The 24,856-nt window shown below is 34.4% G+C and overlaps 4 protein-coding genes and 1 long non-coding RNA gene across 8 annotated transcripts in view; 4 read left to right on the top strand and 1 right to left on the bottom strand.

Moving 5' to 3' along the window:
* Window positions 1-4,699, top strand: part of LOC117209488 — a 33,022-nt gene extending 28,323 nt beyond the window's left edge. The window contains exons 7-13 of the mRNA XM_033451573.1: window positions 101-298; window positions 618-1,329; window positions 1,593-1,793; window positions 2,735-2,869; window positions 3,104-3,381; window positions 3,500-3,697; window positions 3,816-4,699. Coding sequence (XP_033307464.1) covers window positions 101-298; window positions 618-1,329; window positions 1,593-1,793; window positions 2,735-2,869; window positions 3,104-3,381; window positions 3,500-3,697; window positions 3,816-4,057 — 1,964 coding nt within the window. The 3' untranslated portion in view covers window positions 4,058-4,699. The remainder of the gene's footprint in view (window positions 1-100; window positions 299-617; window positions 1,330-1,592; window positions 1,794-2,734; window positions 2,870-3,103; window positions 3,382-3,499; window positions 3,698-3,815) is intronic.
* Window positions 4,700-5,440: 741 nt separating this feature from the next.
* LOC117209490 (adenylyl cyclase-associated protein 1) lies at window positions 5,441-24,632 on the bottom strand. Of its 4 annotated transcripts, XM_033451575.1 has the most exons (9): window positions 20,029-20,919; window positions 18,597-18,806; window positions 16,176-16,530; window positions 15,806-16,090; window positions 15,426-15,667; window positions 15,169-15,347; window positions 14,890-15,096; window positions 7,976-8,119; window positions 5,441-7,747 (listed from the first exon to the last, which is right to left on the bottom strand). In XM_033451575.1, exons 1-9 carry the CDS (start codon window positions 20,687-20,689, stop codon window positions 7,664-7,666), a joined length of 2,367 nt encoding a protein of 788 aa, XP_033307466.1. In that variant the 5' UTR covers window positions 20,690-20,919; the 3' UTR covers window positions 5,441-7,663. The 4 variants fall into 4 exon arrangements, with proteins under 4 accessions (XP_033307466.1, XP_033307468.1, XP_033307467.1 ...); XM_033451577.1 differs by lacking the exons at window positions 18,597-18,806; window positions 20,029-20,919 and adding an exon at window positions 24,485-24,632; XM_033451576.1 differs by lacking the exons at window positions 18,597-18,806; window positions 20,029-20,919 and adding an exon at window positions 23,523-23,687.
* LOC117209491 lies at window positions 9,576-10,296 on the top strand. Its single transcript, XM_033451579.1, has one exon. The coding sequence runs from the start codon at window positions 9,595-9,597 to the stop codon at window positions 10,273-10,275; it is 681 nt and encodes a 226-aa protein (XP_033307470.1). The 5' UTR covers window positions 9,576-9,594; the 3' UTR covers window positions 10,276-10,296.
* LOC117209489 (uncharacterized protein PF11_0213-like) lies at window positions 10,352-14,881 on the top strand. The gene has a single exon (XM_033451574.1). It carries the CDS (start codon window positions 10,500-10,502, stop codon window positions 14,652-14,654), a length of 4,155 nt encoding a protein of 1,384 aa, XP_033307465.1. The 5' UTR covers window positions 10,352-10,499; the 3' UTR covers window positions 14,655-14,881.
* On the top strand, window positions 21,468-22,890 carry LOC117209493. Its single transcript, XR_004487923.1, has 2 exons — window positions 21,468-21,849; window positions 21,910-22,890. It is a non-coding gene; the product is annotated as an uncharacterized LOC117209493 (long non-coding RNA).
* Window positions 24,633-24,856: the final 224 nt, after the last annotated feature.

Raw genomic sequence — 24,856 nt, 5'->3', positions numbered from 1 at the left:
TTCTGATATATTTCTGATATATTCTTTCTATCTTAATGAAACAGTATGCAAGTTTATTTTTTGTGGTCTCTCGATAACGTTATACAACGCGTTTTTGCAGATCACTGTCTCGGTTTCCTATGCAAAGACGGAAAATGCTTGCCTTCCAGCGGCAGGTGCAATATGTTAGGTGAATGCCCGAATTCGGAGGACGAAGCGAACTGCACGTGCGCCGACTTTCTAAAAGCGCAACTCTTACACGAGAAACTTTGCGACGGTGTGGCGGATTGTTGGGATTATTCGGACGAAACGGATTGTGGTATTTATCGGTCGATCTTTCAATCGTGTTTTCCTGTCGTTGGAAAATGTCACTCGATTCGAGGAAAGTTAAAGAAGTCGTTAGCGATATACGTAACTGTTCAATTGTACGTGAAATATTTTCTTAACGCATTGAAGGCGTGCTCGTTTACTAAAACGAGGACGAGATTGCGATAAAAATTCGAGGACTATGGCAGGATTAACATGTTCGAAAATACAGTAATTAATAAACTCGTTAGAAATATAACAATTCACGCTAACAAAATCCTAGTTGATTCTGTACTTGGTAAAGATTTATCGATAATTTTCTAACTCGATAGATTGGTGCCAAGAAGGCCAATACGTCTGCGGCAACAGTCGAACCTGCATAAACCAAGACAAAGTTTGCAACGGCTACACCGACTGTCCAGGCGGAGAGGACGAGAAGAAGTGCGCGGCGCTGATAGAAGACGATTCGGCGTTAAATTACGATGAAACGAGTAACCTTGCCAGGAAGGACATTAATTCCGAGATCAGCGTAACCAAAGATGCACATCCATCGTTCGAAGGGCAGTTTTCAGAGATAGAATCCACCACTAACAAGGACGCCCTGTATGATCAAGAAGCGGTGGAATCGTCCATCTTCGAGTCGACGACTTTACACGCGTTTAAAGATGATATACGATTAGAGAAAGTGATAAGAGCCAAGGACGAGTCTGTGATCGAGGAAGGTGGAACATTTTTCGAGAATCGCGAACACAGCAACGCTACTACGACTCTCGTTTCCGGAAGAGAAATATCGCCGAACGTGAAACACATGTTGACGCGTGGGAACTCGATCCACGTAAATGCGAAAAACGACGATAAAACGTCGATAATGAATTTGAAGAAAGAAGTGAATAATTATAACGAGAAGGGTTATTTAAATATCAGGAAAAATGGAAAATGGGGGAAATTGTGTTTGACTGGAATGGATGATCTTCTGCAAGAGAGACAAACTGTTTGGTCTATCGAGGATCTTGGTAGAGCTGTTTGCAAGGCAATTACATACCAGTAAGTATTCGGTTTATTTATTGGATGAAATATCGCCTGCTGCGGTTAAAAGATTTTGCCGTACGATACATAGAAAAGCGAGAATTTATTTGGAAGATTCGATGTAGATCTGAAATTTTACTAATGAAAAGAATTCCTCAATTATTGGTAAAAATACTTCTAGCGTCGCAAACAACGTGCTGATGTTTCATTAGATTCTTGCAATTTGTAAGTGCAATTTCAGATTCGTTTCAAATGTGACCAATATGTACGACAACTTTCAGAGATTACGAAACCGTGGAGAAGGTGTTGGACGAAAATCCAATGTCTGTGAGATCGTACTACACACTCTCGTACAACGAGAAACCTTTCGATAAAACGATCTTGACTTTCAAGCCTTCCGAGTGTCCGACTGGCGAGATCCTCAGGGTCAAGTGCAAGAACCTTGAATGTGGGATAAGAACTCAGGCCCCATCCCAGGCCAGGTACACTCACTGAACCAGTTTCTCATAATTATATGCCGACCGGATCATTTACAAAACTATTTGTATACAAATGCATTCGAGGATAATGACCTCTGTGCCTCCATAATAGCGATGTATCGATGGCAAAACGATATTAAAAAAGATGTGCATAAAATTAGTATGATCGCGATCGTTATGGTCATCGTCGTCGTTCGAGATAAGTAACTATACCTGCTGTGATATATACGCTCGTAAATTTTTATCGAAACTCGTGAGAATATTAAGTTAGCTCCGCCGGAAAAAGACTGTCGTCTTCCTTTTTTAACGGTACTTTTCAGTAGTTTAGGATCATTCTTAAATTTCGTCGAGGGATAGTGATTACTGTGAAACGTGCTTTACCTGTAATTGGAAACGATCGGATATTAATAATAATATCGTTATTTAGAATTAAGCAGTTTTGCATTACGATGAGAAATTTGTTATACCATTGTACTCCTTTCGTTTCTAATGAAATTTTATATTTTTGAAATTATCAACGTAGCTTTTTGTTCGGTTTAGTAAAAGATTAGACCAACTCGTGTTAAGTAACTTGAAAGGTGTTTTAGTCGCGAAATGAAAATTTAAATGCGTTGATAGATTTGGTCTCTATTTTCAAGAGACATTAATTCAAAAGACTCTTAGACGTAACTATCGATTTAAAAGAATTACTGTCGACTGTATTTCAATTTTCATTTAAAAAATAAACAATTTTATAATCTCGTAGCTGTCACTAGACTACGGATATTCGTGCAAATTCGCATACTATGTGCATTCCGTGGAGTTTCACAGTTTCAAATTTCTCGTAAATGCATACAAATCTATTAATTGTACATTACAATATATAAACGTAATGCATTGATAAAACGAACTACTTATTTAAGATGTATACATTGAAACAGATCGAATGTTTCACGACGTTGCAGGATAGTCGGAGGTGGAAGTTCATCGGCTGGAAGCTGGCCATGGCAAGTAGCTCTGTACAAGGAAGGCGATTATCAATGTGGTGGAGCTCTGATTAACGAAAGATGGATTTTATCTGCCGCACATTGTTTCTATCAGTAAGTAATAGTGTACTGTTAACACAAATAAAAGTAATTAGATCGATCGAAAGAAAAAATATCGAAAAGCGAAATATAATAAAGAGGGTACATTAAAACGAAAGATACGAAAGGGCGATTCAAGTTTTAACATTAAGATCAGGCTAATCGATACACTGGAAAATATACAAACATTTTATGGAGTTGGAAAAATTGATGCAACAACCTGATGGTGTATTCCAATATCTGTCGCAGTGCTCAGGACGAGTATTGGGTCGCAAGAATCGGAGCGACTCGCAGAGGAAGCTTCCCGAGCCCGTACGAGCAAGTGCTACGTTTAGATCACATATCCCTGCATCCTGATTACATCGATAACGGATTCATAAACGACATAGCGATGCTGAGGCTCGAAGAACCAGTCACATTCAGCGACTACGTTCGACCAGTGTGTCTTCCAGAGTCAGAACCAAAAAGTGGCACTACGTGCACCGTTACCGGATGGGGACAGTTATTCGAGATCGGAAGAATATTTCGTAAGTTACGATTATTTGTCAGGTATTCGTAAAAACAAAAGAAAAACTAGCCACGTAAAGATACACTGGTCTATAACGATATACCAAAAATATAAAAAAATATGTTTCCTCTGAGCAGCGGATACCCTGCAAGAAGTGCAACTTCCGGTAATCTCCACGGAGGAGTGTCGAAGGAAAACTTTGTTTCTTCCATTGTACAGGATAACGTCAGGAATGCTTTGCGCAGGTTTAAAGGATGGTGGAAGAGACGCTTGCTTGGGAGACAGTGGTGGGCCGTTGGTTTGCTCAGGATCAGACAACAAGTACACTCTGCACGGTAAAAAGAAGAAAAGATATATTATTATCAAACAGCATATCTTTACCATCTTGAAATATTGATCTGTACTTAGTAGCCTTGTCATACTGTTCAGGTATTAATTGGTCCTTCTTTCCAGGCATCACTTCAAATGGATATGGTTGCGCGAGACCTGGAAGACCTGGAGTCTACACGAAAGTACACCACTATCTTCCTTGGATCGAGTATGCGATTTCCAGGGAAGATATCCGATCCTCGATCGCTTCGTGTAAAGGTCATCGATGTCCTTTAGGCGAATGTCTACCGAAATCTCGAATATGCAACGGGTTCTTAGAATGTTCGGACGGTAGCGACGAACGTAATTGCCCTCTTAATTTGTAGTGAAATGAAGACTGATCGTATTTATTTGTCCAATCACGCGCATTGAACGAACAAATCAGTTAATAGAGAATTTTATAAATTTACGTTTATAATATAATATTAAAATTCGTATTTACGACGATATCGCGATCATAATATTATATTGAAAAGGTATAAATTTATAAAAGGCAAAAATAGTGAAAATATTATCTGTCAATTACAAGTTGGAATGGAAGGGACAAAACGTTAGGGAAAAGACGAATGTTTAAATAAATATAAAGGTAATTAATAGAAACGTAGGTATTAAGAAACGTCTCACGATTAAAGTGTGAAATTTTCCATCGTTGGAAGTGTTGCTGTGAAATATTAAATATTCGTTGATTTTACATAGATGTGCAATACATAGCTAGAAATCAAAAGTTGAAGATAAATGTTAGAGAGTGTATCGTACATCGGTGTGAAATATTTGTAAAGAGTTTCGGTTATTAATGATAATTAACGATACTGTTAACACTGATTTATACTCTTCTATACAATTATCTTTGCGTTTGATAGTTAACATTAATACGTTTGAGTTATATGAATAAATCTACTAATGACTATGCGTTAGAAGATTGTTCGCGACTCGATTCGTACGAAAATAGCACGGATAGTCGCGAAGAATAGTATTGCTGAGTCACTCGTGATCGACTCAGAAATACTTGCTAGCATAGGGATATATAGTCGAACCTGGCATTTTGATTCTTTTGCTTAAATTACGAAACGAATCTCAAGGCCACGTTATATCGTGCTCATTACTTCAGTCTCTTCGTAAGTTCGAAGATTTTTAACGTAACGTGTATGTATATATGTCGTATCTAATTATGTAAAAAGATTCTTTTGATGCTAATAAACAAGAATTTTCACAAAAGAAAAGAAAAGACGCCGTTTACGGAAGTCCCAAATCATTGAATTAAGACTGTACAAAACTTTCAACGTCTTTCATCTTCTTCTTAGTAGGAGAGCGACGAGCAAATTGTAATAACAAAATTGTATTAGCTATTAATAATTACAGTGACTCTCGTGAAAGTATTGAGAGACGTTTTCTTCGATGACACTCGAAATCAGATGAATTGTCTGACCATAAAGATACGGAGATATCTTTCAATATGGTGTAGTAAGAAATTTAATAAATTAAATAATTTCTATCTGTATATAATAGTCTGTGCATTTAGTAATAATTTGAATAATCAAGAACATGATATAGCATGTGTATAAACGACATCTTGTAGTTAGAAAAGTAGAATTTATGTATGCGAGCCTGATTCGATGAGAAGGGACTGTAATTTCTTGTTGTATCTAAAACACTTTAATCGTGTTCCAAGTTGTTGAAAAGCGAAAAGAATTATGAATACAAGATTTAAGTGGAATATTAATTTGTTTTATTAGGACAATTAGAAATAGCACTGAAAATCATATTCAGAAATAAATATCAATTATCCTCCATATAATACTCTATCGATATTAAAACGAAGGCTGTTAAAGATTACGGCATTACAGGCAGTGCGATCCTTAATGATAAATAATCTCAGTCAAATGATCCTCATCCTAAAACCAAACGGGCATAGTACTACATACGTACATATGTAGGTATATAAATTATAAAAAAGGTCGTGTCTCTTTCGAGTTTTTCCTTCGTCTTTTTCTCTGGTAAAAAAGGATCGAACTGCTTCATTGTTATCCTATTATGATCATGTTATTCTAGATCGTGCCTTTAAGTAGTTCTAATATTAGATTATACCTACGATTAGCACAATATACCAAGAGGTAAAAATCACAATGTAATTTACGTCATGTTCAAACAGCACGCTTTTAAAATTCAATATCGAGTTTACAATTCATTTATCGTTTCGAGGAATATCTATCCTTTGCGGCTGGATCATCGACACTTTAGCACAACCGTTATTCCTGATCATTTTTCATCTCACGTCGTCTCGAAAAATACCTTTCGAGTCTGAAAGTTCTCAAACGCACGCGCATAAACGATCGATTTGTTTCTCATTAAATAAATTCAGCGTCCCATTCTATTTACACATCATGGACATCGATGAACACGGAAGACTCGCAAACTGAAAGCACAAACTTGAAAATTCAATTAAAAGTGTATTATAATATATACTGGCACGAAATAATTCCTTTCCAATCAGTTACGCTCTACGTGATTGAATTAATGCATTATATACTATAAGGAAACGATATGTAAAGTATTAATGGTGCAAAAGTCTCAAGTTATCTCGTTCTATATAGGAAATACACTCTAGGCATAAATCCAGCACACTAAAATAAGAAAAAAAGTTCAGATAAATATGAGCTGGTTTTCCAGTTACAGCTTGTTTTGTATTACAACAATCTTTTCATTTTTTAGCTAACACATACTTCGTGCAGGCTCCATTTCTCAGTCAGCTCACTCTCCAGACCCAAATTTGCTCGATTATTAAATACGGAGACATTTGAAATCTGTAGTTTATAAAACGCTAATTGACGATGTTAAAACATTCATTACCGTACCAAAGTTGCTTACAAATCCGTGCAACGTCTCACCTGTTCCATGATGAGACGTACTCACGCCTATATCGAAGTTGGAGGTAGTTCGCTTCAAAATAATCTCTGACGGTAAGTAAGTAATAACACAAAACAAGATGTAACTCGAGAACAAGATCATATCAAAGAGTTTACGTTATAAACTTTTTTTTCCTGTTTTAGCGTAATGTATCCACCTCTGCTATATTTCCCACGTACAACGAAATACATACTCTGTACGTCAAGCCATTAATATGACATCGCTTAATATACAGAGTAACTTTGTTAATGAGTCGTGAATGCTTTCTGTTTCTGCTTCCTCGGAAACTGTTTGTTTGACATGTACGGCGCTCGCTTTTCTCCCACCGAAAACGTCGAGTGGCAATTCCATAGCGAGTAGACTGAAAAATCCCGAGAAACGATTCCGTCGGTGTGGACAAAAGTTCGTTCACAATAAAAAATGGTGTAAATGTATAAAAGGTCTGATTCGAAGGTAGAAAAACTTTTGTCCATAACTTTATACTTAAATCGAACCTACAGTCTCCTCGTATCAGCACCAACGTGCGTTAATAACACATTCGTGAAGAATATCGATCCCATTTTCGTCCCATTATCACCGTGATAGACGAATCACAATTACTAGGGATCTAATTAAGACTATATTACAAAATATCGAGCCACAGGCGGTCGAATAACCGCGTGTTTTTATACATAAAATTTAATAAGGCTCGATCGATTGAGCGTCGTTTTAAGCGTGATTCTACAATTTAGTTCGGAATGGGGTCGATGATCTTCACGAAATGCGGCAAATACCTTCGAAACAATATAATAGAGCTGCGAATATTTAAAACATTCGATCGATTTATCTAATTCAGTTCTATACTTTCGAAAAGTGTATACTCGCATCTCTCCTTTAATTCTTCGCCCTTTTTCTAAAACCTTAAATTAATTAAAGAAGCAATAAATAATAGATCGACGAATCCTCTGACGATGATACCTCTAATGAACTGTACTCCTTTTAGACAGACATTTAGTTAGGCTATGGATAATTGAGTCATCATCGAGGCTTTAGCCCAGTGAGTCGACAGCGATCGTACTGAGACCTTTGGAACTGATGGTCGTTTTGAATTGCTCCGGTATGGGATATTCCGCCTGTAAAAATGCGAAATAAAAAAGATTAAAAGACATTTTTTTTTTTTCTTTTTCGGTCAAACTCTTTCACTATGTTTTACGAGCAGTTTCATTAGATCGTGAGAAAAGTTTCAAGTACAAAGGGAACAACTACATTCCTATTTATACTCGTAGAATAAATTAAGAAAATTTGGTTGGAAAATCCTGAAGCCTCAATGTGTACAAATTACCAGTACACGTCAAACTTACATAATCTCCATTTCCTCGAGGTACCATAACGTTCATCTCGCTAGACTTGCTGCTAATGAATTCCACATCTAATGAATCCGAGCTCAAATACATCTGACAACCGTCTGTTTTGTCAATAGAGATCGTGGGGACTTTTCCTAATACCTGCAATCAAAGAGGAAAAGAAATTTATCGAATACCATAGTCTGTGAATTATCGAAGAATTTCATACATCGTCGATCAATTCTACGACAGCAAAAATTGTCTCTTTACTTGAATCTCGATTCGAACGCGTATCGTTCCATTCTCTTCGTAATTTCCAGAATATTACTCGTGTTATAACATCGAATGTAATATGAAAATATCGAAGATATTGAAATATTGCGTATACTAAGATAATACTTTTTAATCGGTTTAAAGCGACAGTAATAAAATCAGAAAATAACAAACATATAATTGTCAGGTTTTTCTCTTGTGATGTTCGATTAGAATATTATAAGGTGTTGCGATCTTGCCTAATTATCTTCTGATCTATAATTATGTACACACTTTATATGTGTACACTATCGATATTATACACGTCGAGAGGCAATAACTGCCGATCGCAGTTTCTTTCGATTTTCCACATTTCACGTAGTGTAGGCAGAAATAATCGTAGATGGAATTTGATGAAATTTTCGGAGCCTATAGTTGAATTTTCACCTCACACTCGACACAAACTTACTCCCGTTATCAAAATGCATTGGCAATTCGGTAAGATTTCAGTCTTTGTATTTTCTTTCTCCTGCTTTATTCCAATTAACGTGTAATATTCGAACTGAACGAAGCTGTTTCATTGACAAAACTTTGCTGTCCGTGTTGCACGAATGATATTCGTTAATAAAACTTGGAAATGCAAATCGTTGTTAAACGCTTGATCGCTGTACGCAGGCGGAAATCTCGAACCTGTGCGAATGATCTGCGAAGTTGACTGGAAGGAATGTCCAAAAGCAATCGCAAATTACGTGTGGAACGAGATCGTAACCGACGTTCTCGACTGCTTGAGGAACGAAAGCATAGTCTGGCGGGTACAGAGAATTATTATTTTTGACTTGTGCAATGAATATCGAATTAAAGGTCTATGAATACATGAACATAGCGGTCAGGTAAGTTCTTGAAACTGATAAGACTTTTTATATCTGAACGCTATGTTCAAAAAAAAAAGAAAAAAAGATAGAAAAAGATAGAAAAAGATAAATAATGAGAAAGATAGTATTTATCAAATAAAGATATTCTATTAATCGCTTTAATAATATTCAAAGGTACTGGCCGTAATATCTATGTGCGTGGTATTACTACGAATAATATATATCAAAGGGAAACGCGGTAACGACGCGTCCATTGACAAAGATGTGCTTAATAAAGTTGGATACAAAGTGGAGGACCTTGAACTGAAAGTCAATATACTAACGTATAAGCTGCAGTATGGTACTTGGCCTTTACCCCATCAGGTTCAGAAATCCAACTTTAAGAAGAATCTAAGAAACCTTAGACTAACTCTGTCCAATCCGAATGATCGTAATAATTGGATAAAACATGTATTGCTAAGGTGCTAAAAAGATGTTTAAAAAAAGAGAAAGAGAGAGAGAGAGAGAGAGAAAATGAAAGAAATAACGGTTATCTTGGTCTATCTTTTTAGCCCTAGACACAACGAATCGTACTTTTCGTGTTCAAAGTATTACCCTTCGGAACATCGTCTGACCGAATTGTTCGATGCAAAGAAAAAGAGGATGTACCCTGATCTGCGGAAGGAAAACTTGCCAGTCGAATACAGCAGCAAATCATCGAAAAGTAGCAGCGATATATCCGTAAAGTACGGTCACGCGTTCAGAATTATTGTTGCAAATATATTATCGAATGACAACTTAATAAATTCTATTTTCAGGCTAAATTCTATGTTCAAAAATGCGATCGATCGAAAGCATCGTGAGACATTGAGAAACGAAAATTTCCAAGTGCATCATAGGAACGCGATATCGGTTCCGTTGTTTCCGAGGAAGAGGTACGCTAAATGTGGGAAAAGATCGAGGAGAAGCTCGATGAACGCTGAAACTGTCAAGATGAGCCCGGCGTGTAAGAAATTCACGAAAACTATAGACGATTGCAAAAAGTATTTGAAAGAATTACACGACAGCAACAAAAATCTTGGATTAGTCTGTAGCTCGTCCGAGATGAGCAATGAATCGTCGATAAAAAATTTTTGGTCAGATACACAGGTAAAAATGAACAAGTTATTATATTTGGAGACAAAATTGTCCGGGGTCGTCAATGATTGTGTTTAATCGTATTACAGCAACGAAGAAGCGTTCGAGGAAAAGATGCGACTAACGTGAGTGAAAGGCTTGAAAAGTGTAATAGAAATGAATACGGAAAAGAGGAAAATAAAGAAGAGAAGAAGCTTGAAAAAATCGATAGAAAGCAGCCGAGTAACGAGCAACGTTTGGAACTATCGAATGCGATTTATCCAGTTCTACAACTGATTGACAAACGTTTATTGCCCCCAAAAATGAACATATTTTGCGCTGATGTGTTTCCCCAGCAACTGACCTCGAAGATGTTGGTTTCGTGTGAACCGAGGAAAAAACTGAAAACGTCTCAAGAAGCCCTGTACCAGGTGAAAAAGAAATTAGAGAGTTTGCACAATGTTCTGCGTATGTACGAGTTGCAAAACATCGAGATGAAAGCCTCGGAGAAACAACGAGATAATAGCAATAAAATGAACAGCGTTTGCAAAAACATCGTGAGTACGCTTGTCTCAGTTACGACAGACACGGACAATTTGAAGAACACGGAAAATATGGAAATAAAGGCCAATAGAAATATCAGGAGTAACAGTAAAGAAATGCAACGGACAACTTCCAACAGCTCTGAACAATACGAAAGCGATGAAACAACCAGAAGTTCAGTAGCGTCTATTCGAAATTATTCAAATATGTTCAACGCGTATCATGTAAATAACATAAATGATCCTTATTGTCTGCTTACAAGGAATGACGAGGCAAAAATATCTTCTACGAATGACCACGAATTACAGATAATTCCAAATAATCAGACTGTATATTCTTCTAGCGTAAAATATGAAAGAATACCTGAAAGAATATATTATACTATTTCATCGGATTCCTCTGAAGAAAAGAAAGTTAAGAAGAAAACGATAATATCAGAAAATTTCATACCGATGCCAGATGATGTGTACACGAAGGGCAATCGAGCGAAGCCATTCAGTGGCTCTGATCAATATCCAGTTACAATGGAAACTGACGAGGATGCAATAATATCAGCAGCTTCGAGCCATACAGAAGTATCAAAGGATAGTGAATTAGATGACAAGCCGACAGCGTTATTACTTCAAGAAGCCCTTCAATTCAAAAGAGCATTATTAACGCGTGTCGAACTGGAAAAGATATGCTACATAGACGAAAAGAAGGAGGAGATAAATAACGAGTCTGTATCAGATCACGGTAGGTACTCTTACGTTAACAATAATCTACAGTCGAAGTTCTTGGATATTATATCGGAAGAACAATCTGTTAGCAGTTCCACCGAGAAAAACAGTAAAACTTATATGTTTTTCAATTTGAAACAAGACCTTAATCAACGAAATGAAATTAAAGACTTGGACACGTGTAAAAAATATTTGGACTCGAAACAAAACCTTGGTTCACCCTCTGAATATTTTAGTTTTAGTAATATAATTCAGGAAGGAAATGAGATTAAAAATAAGCTATCTTTACCAAAGCATAACCACTTTCAAGGGAACGAAATAGTTCCAAGTAATTTACGGATAAGATATTTAAACGACATGTTGAACGAGTCTGATGAAAAGCTTATAAAATTTGTAAGTTGTTTAAATACAACAGAAGCGAGTGTGAACGAAGAAAGGACATGTTACGACTATGATCATGAGAAAGAGAATTTCAAAGAGCATTTCACGCGCATAAATAATATAAATGAGTTTATAAATCGGGACACGAATAGCGTAGAATTGTTTTCGCAAAACTTGGACGAAACTGCTTCATCGGAGAAAGTTGAAAATTCGAACAACGAGATAACTTCCAATTTTCTGAACTCCGAATCTCTGAAACAATGTACCAATGTTAGAATTACTAAAGACACAGGAACTGATATATCGAACTTGAAATTGAGTACATTGGATAATGAAAAATACGAAGATCAAGAAATTTTATCATGCAATTCGAATTTAACTTTAAAAAGAAATCCTGGTGCGTGTTCGTTAATCGAACAAACGTTGCTCCATAGAAACATAAATAAAACATTAGAAATGCACGGTATAGTTAAAAACGAAGATCCAATATATGAATTATCACCCAGCGAGAGTAAAGAAACTTCATGTGGAACAAATTTAATACGGGACTCATTAACATCCAGCATAAATCAGTCCAATGATTCTAACATTCCGGAACCACCATCTGTAACAGTACTGATTAACAAGTCATTAGACAAAGAAAAGTTAGAATTAGATTGGTTGAACGTCAATAATAATTTCAGTGATGATACTATCAATGAAAAAGATGTAAAAACGTGTTCAACAAACACAATCACTCTTCAGAAATATGGTATTACAAACATGAATAACTATAATAAAACAGAAACTAATTACAACGAACACGATCACTTTCAAGATGAAAAGAATTCAGTTACACAAAATCTATTTACAAATCTGAATAAAAAAGAACTAATAAAAGAGACGGATTTTTTAAAATCTTACTCCAATCTTATTTCTCCGCACAGCAGTATGTATTTTACAGATGAAGCCTCGAGTTCTACTACGAAATTAAATAATACACATTCAAAAAACCTTAAAGGCTACTTACACTCTAATCTGTGTACGCAAAATAACAAGGAAAATACATTACACAGCAAGCATGAAAATTTAAAAGGTATTGCAAGTGACACTAAAAGAACGAATATCATGGCCACTGACAAATCTTTTGTCAAACTTTCCAATGATGAATTCGATATGAAACAAAATTTATCAAAATTCCAAAATAAAATGTCTAATAAAAGCAATTCATTATCTTCTAAATCTTGTACAGAGAATATTGATACAATTAAAGAAGCAAAGGCTTTAAAAGAAGAAAAGGAAATTCGGAAGAATAGATCTCCAGTGGCGTATGCCGTTGATAATTATAATTTATTATTTGCAGAAAATGTCCCGATTGACGAAACACTATCCAATTTGGCAGAAAATGTTTCGATTGACGAAACACTACCCAATTTTCCAGCGAATGATATGAAAACATTACATCTAGAACAAAATATTATCTCGTCAAATTTATCTCCACGACAAGTTTCTTCAAGAGAGACGAAAAAAGATAATACAATGAAAAGAACGAACGCGACAATGAAATCGTGGAGCCACGAAAACTATACTCCAAAATCCGAGAAACTGAAAAGATCAATAGCTTCACGAAACATAAAAGGTTTAAAATCCGATTTGTTGAACACTGTTCAAATCAAAGCAGAAGATAGTACAAACACAACATATCCAAAATTAAGTGATTTATCTGCAGAACCTAGATGTAACACAGGAGATAGTGTCAAATTAGATAGAAAACGATCCCGATCGCAAGTAAGTTTTCGAACGAACGAATCACCGAAAGAAATAACACCACGGTCACACGAATACCCAAGCAATACAAATTTTATAAATTACACTCAATCGTTAGAAACTAAATTAAAATCAAATGGTCCTTTAAAATCTTTGTCACCAACGCCGAGAACGTCTTCAAAATCTTGCATACCGATTTTAAAAAGTCGATTGGAAGCAGCTCGAAAGACTGAAAATGAATCGCGACCTAAGAGTCCGATGAGAGGACCATTGACAATGACTATGTTCTGGAGGGATAGTCCGAGTAATAAGGATCAAAATGAAATAGATGAAATTCAAGTGGAAGGTAAATCAAAAAATACAGATTCACGTATAGAAGAGGTAAACTCTTGCGTAGGAAAGGTAAATGACGCTGATAATCATAAGCAAGATTTAATAAAAACATCACAGATCGCACGAAATATAAATGAAAATGCTGGCAATGATATTATTACGCAAGAACAAATGGTAATATATGTTAACATATTCACAAAATATGACCACGCTTCGACAAAAATAGTGGATCCAAATAAGTTTTTGGAATATATCAAAAATAGAGAAGTAAGTGTACAAAAGATGGAAGAAAATCAAGGCAATAAAAAGCACGATGAACTTGGAGGGATTTCCACAGAAAATGAGAAGGATAGGATACATAAAATCGTTACTGTTGTTTCTACCGTCGTAAATGGTAATGAGCTGGACCAAACTACGTCAACTAATTTATCAGTACCGAAAACACAAAAGGACTCGGTGTCGAACATTTTATTAAATTCTAAATTTAAAAATTTATGTTTCTTGTCTGTCGAGCAAAAAGAAGTTGATGTAACTGCTAAACCTTCTGTTATCGATACAAGTACATCCATATCGGATTTGGAGAATATTTCAAAAACGACAAAAAGAGCGTTAAACAAATTTCAAATATGCGGAACACCTAAAGAGTTAAGCAATGAGGAATACATAGCTCTATTAGAAATTCTTCACCAGGAATCAAATTTTATGCATCTAGAAGAATTGCAAAACATTTGTAAGAAGCTTACGTCGAAACATTAAAAAATATAAGTAAAATTAGATCATAAATAATATTATTTATCTATATTTATAAAATTCATCATTGATAATGTCTATTATATTTTTGTAATATACACTTTTAATACAGAACATGAACATCGTATAATTATGTTGTATATATATGTACTCATTTGGAAATAAATATATTTTTCACATGATGTTAGAAAGCATTGTATGTTGTTGCATCTTTTATAGATAATGGGAATAAATAACATACCTGCATTTGTACACTCTGACAATTGACGAATTCGATGCTCGACACAACAGAGTCGAAAACAACGGATGATTTACGGCATGAATCCATAACGATGGAGTTAACTTTGCCTTTGACAACTAAAGTACTATCATGACATCGGAACATATAGATTACGTTGTTCATCTCCACGTTGTCAATAAGCAGATCTTTATTGCCTTTGTGATATTCCTATAACAAAAATTAAATTTCGTCAATACAGAATAAACTAATAGAATGAAACAACAAAATGGTATTACTTACCACAAGCCACTTCTTTCCATCTCTAGTAAATACAGGAGGTTTATCAATTGGTGCATTTGCAGGTGGCACTGTTTTTGTAGATATAGCATTATCTACAACTGGTGCTTTAAATGGTGCTGGTCCGGTTCTCAATGAAGGATTTTTATGTGTTTGCATGTCTGACGTGACTTTCTTTAAGTCTGTAAAATACCGATTCATTTAAAAAATTTCATTATTTAATAAATTCCGTATGTAGTAATTTAAAAAGTTACACTTACTCTTTGTAATAGCTTCTCCTTGATTAATTTCGGCAAAAAGAGCACTTCTGTCATCGATAATATCTGCCGGTGTTACGTCTGCCATAGGAGGCATACATGGTGGTGGTGGTGGTGGGATGCCTGTTGGTGCAGAGCCAGTTTTTGCCCATACAAGTCCTGTTGTGTAGTGCTGACGTACATATTCCTGTAGAACACTTAGTGTCTGTACCCAAGCCTTGCACCATTCAGCATGTACTTTATTTCTGTAGATATAAAAAACTAAATGAATTCTGCATCAGTAATTAATTTCCAGAAAACAAATTGTTATACATATGAAAAAGACAATAAGAAGATATCGTACTTATTATTATAAGAAATAATAATCTATAATAAAAACTTACTTCTCTTTCCATTCCTTTAATACACGATTTGTATAAAATTGTCCAGCATCGTTCATTTCTTTTATATAAGGTGCTGGAGTAGGTGATACTGCAACCCATCCCAAAGCTGGAATACTTTCACTAATTGCTGATAGATGATTGAAAAACTGAGATCCTCTATTTTTCTCGCGAAACTCTTGAATCTGCTGAATCTGTGCAGATGTGGGTGCAAGAAGAGAAATTTGCTCTGATTGGTTTGTTGGGGCTGGACGACTTGCTGCAGTTTGAATAAATTCCAACTGAATGCTATGAAAATAAATTTACAATACTTAATAACTTACATAAACATATCAAGAATTTAAAATACACAAATTGATAGTAAAGTACTTACTTGAATGCCTTTTCTACAAGCTTGCTGTGAGTAGCTACATCGCCACCAATTTTTTCACTCAATTGTAAATATTCTTTCACAGGACCATCTAAAAACTGTTTATATCCTGCGACTGACATGCTGATAAATTTGTCTTCTGCTTTTTTCTCTATTGAATGAGGAGATGAGGCAGACAGCACTGAGTCACTATTTTTTACTGCTTGAGACCTCTTTGGTGATGGTGTATTTGTTTGAACAGCAGAATCTTGTGTTTCAGTTATGGATTGGACTCTTACGTTTTCCAATCTTTTTGTAACGTTTTCTAATCTATTTACCAACTCTTCTAGATGTTCCTCCTTATCGCTAGTTTCACAACCTTTAATTACAATAGATTTATATGTATATAAAATGGAAATATACTCCAATATCGTGAATAAAAAAATTATTTTTTTATCTATTCAATGTTATTTGTATTATTATTATTATATTATTTCTATATCTCATTTTTGTTTGTTTCTATATAAAGTAACTATAAATACACGCAAAAAGTAAACAAAATTAAATTTAAATATCCATAGAATGTAATAATAAAATATTCTTTACTACAAACATACTTTTATAAACCCAATATTTGAAAATGAAATGGCAATGAAACAAAATTTGTTGATTTACAACTAATAAATTATTAATACCGATCAACAGAAAATCTTCGGTGATTGAAAGAAATATATTCCCGAAAGTTCGCATTAAGAGCGACTAAATTAAATATAGAATGAACGTATAAATAGTTACATTAACATCTACAGCCACTAGATCATTATGTTGCAAGCGACATGTAATATTATAAATAAATTTATGTGTACTTGAAAATGTTAACATAAAACAAATTCACGATAACTATAAAATTGTACCTGATAATTACTGTAAATCAAAGTTGTAAATAATAGATTACATTAAACGAGACACGATAATCACATTGTAAATTTTAAAATAAGTGTACATCATTTCGATTACTATAAAAATTCATGAACCGCAAGAAAATTAAGGTCAAAGAATAACTTGCTTTAAATTACACAATTTTTAAATTTATAATTAAATATGAAATAATATACAAATGAATTAATTCGTTACCGGTGTTTCTGTGACTTATGCCACTCTAAATTACAAAAACACACCTGGCTTGGTTATTCTTTCCCCTGATTAAAGATTATTCCTATACGAACAAAAGATTTCACGGACGAGATCCTGTAGCCTTTTCAGAAACGCTTGAAGAACTAAACTACGGTTCTAATGATATTCAACGCGGGTGTGTGCCGCGGCCTATTCTTAGAAAATCTGTGGAAATTGAATCACGCGTGGGTAGATACCATTCTGTATGGAATCTCACGCATTAATAAGTTTTTAATAATTAAAAATTCTCAGCATATCTGTATACGAATCATGTAAACACTCAAGTAAAAGATGTTTTATAATTTATAACTTATTTATATGCATAAAATTAAAAAATAGATATATATTGTTCATTTATGTTTTATACTTGTAATTAAAAGAAAATGTATTTTTCATAACTAAGAAAAAACAAGAAATCACTGGTGTGTATTTTTAATGACAGTTCTAATTATTTTAAATATTCTTCTCTTTTTGTAATGAAAACGATAGTAGCGTGAAATAATACACCAAAAAGTTAAAAGATAAGTAGATCAAAATATAAAAAAGCAGCGAATAATAACGAAACACTACACTGGACGGTAACAATATGTGGAACAGAGTAAAGTTGTAAAACTCTTTGTCACAACTTGAAAACAAATGATTTTCCTGAGAAATAATTACCATATATAATACTCTCTTATACACAGTGTGGCATATTGATAAATTAGTCATAATATTCAAGTTTTAACAGAAACATCGCACGACATTTGTCCGATATTTCATCTAAAATCAATTGTTCAGAAAGATCTATCCTAAGTTTACGGAACATGTATTGTAATCTTGATATAAATAAATTTAGTCAACCGCATTAAATAATCATGATGCAATCATAAAATTCTTGGTGTTTGTAACTACATACATTTTTCAACTAATATCTCTATTCACATGAAATATTTTCCTAAATATAATCTCAGACAATTTTGCAAAGAAATAATAATAATAATATTTATAATAATTCCGGCCCTCCAAGGCGCCATAGAATGGACTTGATTTACAAAAATCCTTAAGATCATTCATCTGTGTCCAAATCACGATCATACCGCACTCATCTTGCAAGGTATTTTCCACTCATTCTGAAGCATAATTAGAAAATTAGAATAGATCGGCTTGGTTGTATCCGATATTCTCATATAAATAATAATAATAATAAATAAATAATAAGCAAGTAAGTAACTCGAACAGAAGATCTAAGTGTCATACAAAGTAAGAAATAGATTTAGGGTGAACCCTAACCGGCGTGCACCATCGGTCCTAGAGGGTCAAACCTCACTCTGTGCTCCGTCGCGTTTTGCGTAACGTGTAACAAATCGGAGAAGAATCTGTGACGCCTTAAAGCTAGTTCGTCGCGAGCAACCGGCGTCGCCGGTGGTTCCTGCATTCCGCTGCACTCTTCTGAGTCGTGCTCGCCGTCTTCCTCCTCCGAAAGCCACCGAGGAATTGAAACTGCGCATCGTACACCGCAATATAGATATCTTTATCTACATATCTGCAGTGACTCACGAAATGCAGTTGAACGCTTGTAGAAAATTTTTATGAATGTATTATGTGTCTTATACAAAACATATTGAAATTTCGTTAGCTCTGTAATAATCATGATAGTAATGGCAAAATTCAATTTAGTAAATGCACGTAAAGGTTGCAAGCCATTGATTACAAGCTATGTACACTTCATGACGATCAATAAAATAGTTGAACAATCAATTACTTATCATATGTTAGTAAGTCACGTTATTTAGTTATCATCAACGTTGACTCGTGCATTAATGTTTAACTGAAATATGCCTATCAGTCTTCTATATAAAAGGATGATCCGAAAGATGCAGTTTTTTCAAAATATACATATACGAAAACTAACTAATAGCGATGTTACAAAAATATTCCAAAAAAAATTCCGGCATATTAATTTTTTACTAACAGTAAGTGCATGTTTGCATTACACTTGTATATACATTTTCGAATTGGTTTAAAACTTGTCTAATATGCTAATGAAATTTCAAAATATTTTGTATAATACATATAATATTTTAACTTTTCTACGACAAGCGTTGAAATACTTTCGTATAGCCATTATTCGTTGTATGCAATTTCCTCATTTATAATTCAAAATAATTTAACGCATTTCAAATCCTACATTCCAACACGATAATGAAATTCTTAATTTAGCATGTAATTGCTTTTGTAATGAATTTTTAACATATTTCACGCTGTTATTAATATTGTAAATCACATGTAAGGAAATGTAGAAAAATCAACGAGAGAACGAGTCGTGAAATGAGCAAATTGCATATTTATAGATTACGGTAGGATATTTCCATTATTGACTTTGCTTTAAAATGAAAAATTCGTTCGCAGGTCACGGAATCATGCATTTTAGTGGGCAACAAACGTAATTATGTATATATATACATTATGAATGTAAATATTAAAATATGTGTAATTTCGAGAGTGAATCAGTATCTCAAAAAAACGAAATTGAAATTTAACGCATAAACCAGTTCGATTACTATCGCATTTCCATATTTGCTGTCACTTTTCACAGATATAACGCGTTCTATTTATCAGAAAGTATAATTTAACGTCCTGCGCGAATCTTTCATCTCTAAACGAATTTAAAAATATCTATTTTCTTTACCAAGGAGAAACTGCGCAATAAGGATATATGTACCTGGCGGCGTATTTTTATTCGCGTTGGTATCGTTCGGGCAAGCTTCGAAAACGGAATCATCGGCTTCCTCCTCGGGCCCATCATCGATCGTTCTCTCGATATACGCGAAAGAGTCACAAAGATTGGTCTTAAGGGTATCAGAAACCCCAGAATTCAGTATTGCTTCCATCGCTCCGCCCTCATCCACGTATCCGCTTACATTATCATTTTTCTCCGCCTTTCCGTTTCCATTAGCATCCTTACTTCCGTTTACCTCGCCATCTTCCTTCTCTAGTTTCGTTCGATCAGCCTCATTTCTGGTATCGTTCTCATTGTCATCGTTCTTGCTATTGTTCGATTTTACTATCGTTTCGGTTCGCAAGAGAGAATTATCGTTGACCTCGTCGCGCTTTCCGGTAGGCAACGGACTCTTAACGGTCAGGTCGTCGACCACTTCCGCGCTGTTTTTCTCCATCGACGGAGAAACTTTCTCAAATCTCTGCACGTCGCCGTTCAACTTCTCTTGTCTACCGGTCGGCCCGTTTTCCTCGAGCTTCGATGAATCAATGCCAACTAATTGCGAGTCGACCGCTTTCTGATTTTTCTTTGGCGTCGACTTCGTCACCTCGCCGTTCGACCTCTCCTTCTTTGAGCTTTTGTTGCACACACAGCATTTAAACATCGTCAATATCGATTATGGATTTCCGTTGTATCAGCAATAAACGCCTTTTGCCGGCTTTCAACCGAACTTTCGATGCTTTCAAACCGATAGGCCGGTATGTGTTATGTCACGCGACTCTTATCAACTAGGATCGTTTTACAACGATACCGTTTGATCCATTCGAATCAATTGATTCGAAAGACCGGATAAAATTGATCGATACATTTCATACGGTATCAACGAGAAAGAGAGAGAGAGAGAGAATATATATTATATACAAGCACGGACAACTTCGTAACAATGTAAAATATTGACTGCTAATTCGGAATTTCGTGTCGTTTTGTTTTTCTTTTCCTTTTATACAGATTAAAATATATGCAACAATGGTAAATAGAAAATAGGGTAAACGGTTCTTAATATATAACGATTATTGACTCGGAATAGTATTGAAGATAATAACGGCGGATAGAAGAATACTTTAATATTTAGGCTCAAGTTCAACGCTGACCCCTCACAGCCGTATATATTTGAAACTGGTACTTGAATATTTTAGCTCTGCTGGCCCTTTTCAACCAAGCAACCGAATATTTCGTTTCAACCGAATTTCCCACGGGAATCACCAACTATAAATTGTCTGATGTACAGCCGGTATAAATTACATTTGTTCACAGCCGGTTTATATATTTACGGTATGTATCCATTGATATCGTAAACTAGCAATCAAATACGCGCTTTAACGAAACAATAAGATTAGTAACTAACACCAATTTACTTCCTTTCTTTACAGAAGCTACTAATAAACAGTCTGATTAACGATCAACGTACATCGGAAGAGCTATATCTATATCATTTATTGTCAATATTAACAAAGATAAAATATTTATGTAAGTTTTATCAAGCTTATATTTGCTGTTTCAACGACTCAAAAATCTTCACTTTATCATTTACAAGCAACAGTTTCTAGGAACACATACGTAACGTCTTTATAATAAGTAACTATGAGAACATTCGCAACAAAATTACGACACTTTCGAGGAATCGTACGGTGTGTATAGACGGTGTATTTTCCCCGCGAATTTCCCTTGATGGCGCGATGATCGATTCCAACAACGCCCAAGTTTATGTTTTCGAGATCAGTGTAACAGATATAGAAATGGACGTTATATGCCTATCTAATGCAAGTAAGTAAAAAGACGATCATCAAATTTTTTGATATTTCGAAACGCTAAATTCTATTTTAGAATGGTTTCGGATTACAAGATGTACGAAGAAAATAAGTTTCGCGTTAGAGAGAGAATAGACATTTTATCTGGCAGTAACCGTACATCCTTCCAAACGTGACCCGCATTCGTCTTTTTCATAATCTTATGAAAGAAAATGAACCAGAAGTTAATCCGATAAGTAGCAGTCAAAGGATGAACGTACACGTATACAGGATATCACAAGCGCATGCTTTTCAATTTCAATGCATGTGAATAATATAACGAATAGAATCGCGGATGAACAGACGTTCGGTCGTCGGAGAAAATTTACATACATTTATCTGTAATGAATCACGTTTATAAACTCAACCGTACAGAATGTAATTAAGAATGTAAATTAATATTGCGCACGAGACGAGATTAATGTACCATCCTTACTAAGAAATGTTTGCAACGCTCATTTTAATTATATATCCTTTTTAACCAGTCGACTTAATACCATAATATATAGTTTGGCAAAAAATTTGTTTAGCTCTTGGAACACCACCCAAATATTTAAAAAATAACAATTGATATCAAATCACTTCCAGATATTGCAGTGTTATTGACACTTGATAGAAAGCTGAACTCGAGTTAGATTGCACATTGCGAATGAAAATGTTGAATGAATTCACGAGATTCGTAAGGGTGGAGGTGTCTACCCTCTAAAACAGTCTACTTTAGAAGCAGCCGGCGCAATGCTCTACTGCTTTAGGTTTCGACCGGCACTCTGCGGTGCTGCCACAGGGTGGTCAAGACCCGAAATTGTTGCAGGTTCCTTAGGTAAAGAGCCACGTGCAGCGCAGGACTTTCGAAATCTAACTTCGTTTCTAACAGGACCGTCAAACTTTAACCCGTAACTGTTCTTCGCAGCAACTAGAAGTCCAACGGATTACTAATTCAGTCGAATACATGAATGTAACTACCAACAGGATGTTAGTCAATAAATAAAATCATAAGATCTGGTTTAGTATAAAATTACTACTGATATAAGAATATATTAAAGCACACGTGTCTTATGCAGAAAAAATTTTAACTCGTAGGACGTTTCTCACAGACAGGTCGGAACGAAGATCAAATAATTCATAATGACTCACATTTTCGGTACACCTATGAACGTATTTTATTCTTTATCAGATTTCGCCTTATTACAAATAGCTTACACTGATAATGATAAATTTTATCTAAAACTGAAATATTACAATGTTTTAAATTATATCCTATACGATCAATGCGTAATATAAATTCCATTATTATGGATTATAGCAAAAAATTATCATGTATTTATATAATGTTACATAATGATCAACATAAAAATAAGTAATAAAATGTTGACCATTATTTTATAAGAATTGAATACATACTCAACATAAAATTTCCGCAATATAATATTTATTATAGTTGTGATAATAGCTTCATAACCATCTTTTGCATTCACATATGGCTTATTCATTAAAAAACTACAAAATTATAATTAGTTAATATAATATATTAATTTTTTGATAATTTGTTAAACTTTCATGAATCAAACATTGAGTATTATAAACAGTAATAGAGTACATATCATTTTTCATATTGCATCAGAGAATAAAAGAATTTTAATTTATACTCACGATTTTTCCACATATTTAAAACCTTTTTATAAGCACCTGGTACCATTCGGGAATTATCTTCTATCGTTTTACTAAGTTCTGACATTTCGAAATAACGTTTTTCACTAATCACACAAATGACTGTTAAAAAATATAATGATAAGCAAAATAATGATAAATAGAATACAAAAACTAATGCGTTCGACGTGTAGATGATGAATAATGATAACGGACTCACTTCGTCAGCTTTCACGATGGAATTTTAATCTCGCGTCAGAATCACAGGACCGTATCATGTAACCAACCTAATAATACAAAATCTTGGTAATGAATATTTTGTTAATCATTATCAAGATTTAATAAGATTATTATATCCCAAAGCAGTACCTTTAAATAGAAGTAATAAAAAACATATCTTTATATAAATTTAAATGCTTCTATCTAGCATTAAATTGAATAACTTCATACGTTAAATAAATATATCCTTATATAGGCATCAAATTTTAAATACCTTCATTAAAAATGTTATTTGTATTTTTTAAATTACAAATCTCAATTTTTACGGCAAATATGAAACATAGTAATTAAAATATGTTATTTAATGAGATTTAGATACTTCTTCAACATTGTACAGGATTAAAATACGTTACCAGGTGTCAAGTGTCAGGTGCAGCGTAGTATGACTCACAGTCGAAACACAGCAGGAGATACATACAAGTATAACCATGTTCATAACCAAACCAAATGCAATTTCGTATGTTTTATCGAAAAAACAATTATAATAGTTCAACTTACACATACGATATATTGCACTTTTCGAGTACACATATATGTATATATTTATATATGAATTACATTTAAGTACAGATAATGTAAACTGCGGAACCTCGTAAATAGCAAAATGTTTTCAGCAAAGTTAATATGAGTCTAGCGGCAGTGAGATGCATTAATCAGTATTGATAAATTAATGACAATTCGCTTACCAGTATAAAGCCTCAATGAAAGTCAGCGATATGTACACTGTCACTTTATGACAATCGACTTAATAACAACACAACAAATACGATACACAAGTGGCAAGAATTCAATCTGACAACATAACTACATACACTGGGGCGTTTGCCGGATACCGGAAGTACTACTCTTACTATTGCGCGAGCTTAAAATTGTTAATCGCGCATGCGCCCATGTTTAAATATTATCTCTAAAACAAATTTACCCGAATTCTATATTATTGCTTTAGAATTGTAACTATTATGTTAGTAAGATAAGGCAATAATAATTTTTTTATACAATAAATCAATACATTTGCCACATTGTTGAAATAATTTTAAATTTATCTTTGTAATTCTTAA

This window comes from Bombus bifarius, unplaced genomic scaffold (assembly GCF_011952205.1).
Source record: "Bombus bifarius isolate JDL3187 unplaced genomic scaffold, Bbif_JDL3187 scf7180000008178, whole genome shotgun sequence".
Classification (NCBI taxonomy): Eukaryota; Metazoa; Arthropoda; class Insecta; order Hymenoptera; family Apidae; genus Bombus; species Bombus bifarius.
The sequence above is the reverse complement of the archived record's forward strand: the minus strand, read 5'-3'. Positions and strand labels throughout refer to the sequence as shown.

What these genes read in the sequence shown, in the direction of transcription:
- LOC117209491 (XM_033451579.1), top strand. Translation starts at nt 9,595, where the DNA reads ATGAAAGAAATAACGGTTATCTTGGTCTATCTTTTTAGCCCTAGACAC.
- LOC117209490 (XM_033451575.1), bottom strand. Translation starts at nt 20,689, where the DNA reads ATGTTTAAATGCTGTGTGTGCAACAAAAGCTCAAAGAAGGAGAGGTCG. An exon ending in AGGAGAAGCTATTACAAAGA is followed by an intron (nt 15,348 to 15,425) that starts GTAAGTGTAACT and finishes GGTATTTTACAG; the next exon opens with ACTTAAAGAAAGTCACGTCA. An exon ending in CTCGAGGAAATGGAGATTAT is followed by an intron (nt 7,748 to 7,975) that starts GTAAGTTTGACG and finishes GCATTTTTACAG; the next exon opens with GCGGAATATCCCATACCGGA.
- LOC117209489 (XM_033451574.1), top strand. Translation starts at nt 10,500, where the DNA reads ATGAACATATTTTGCGCTGATGTGTTTCCCCAGCAACTGACCTCGAAG.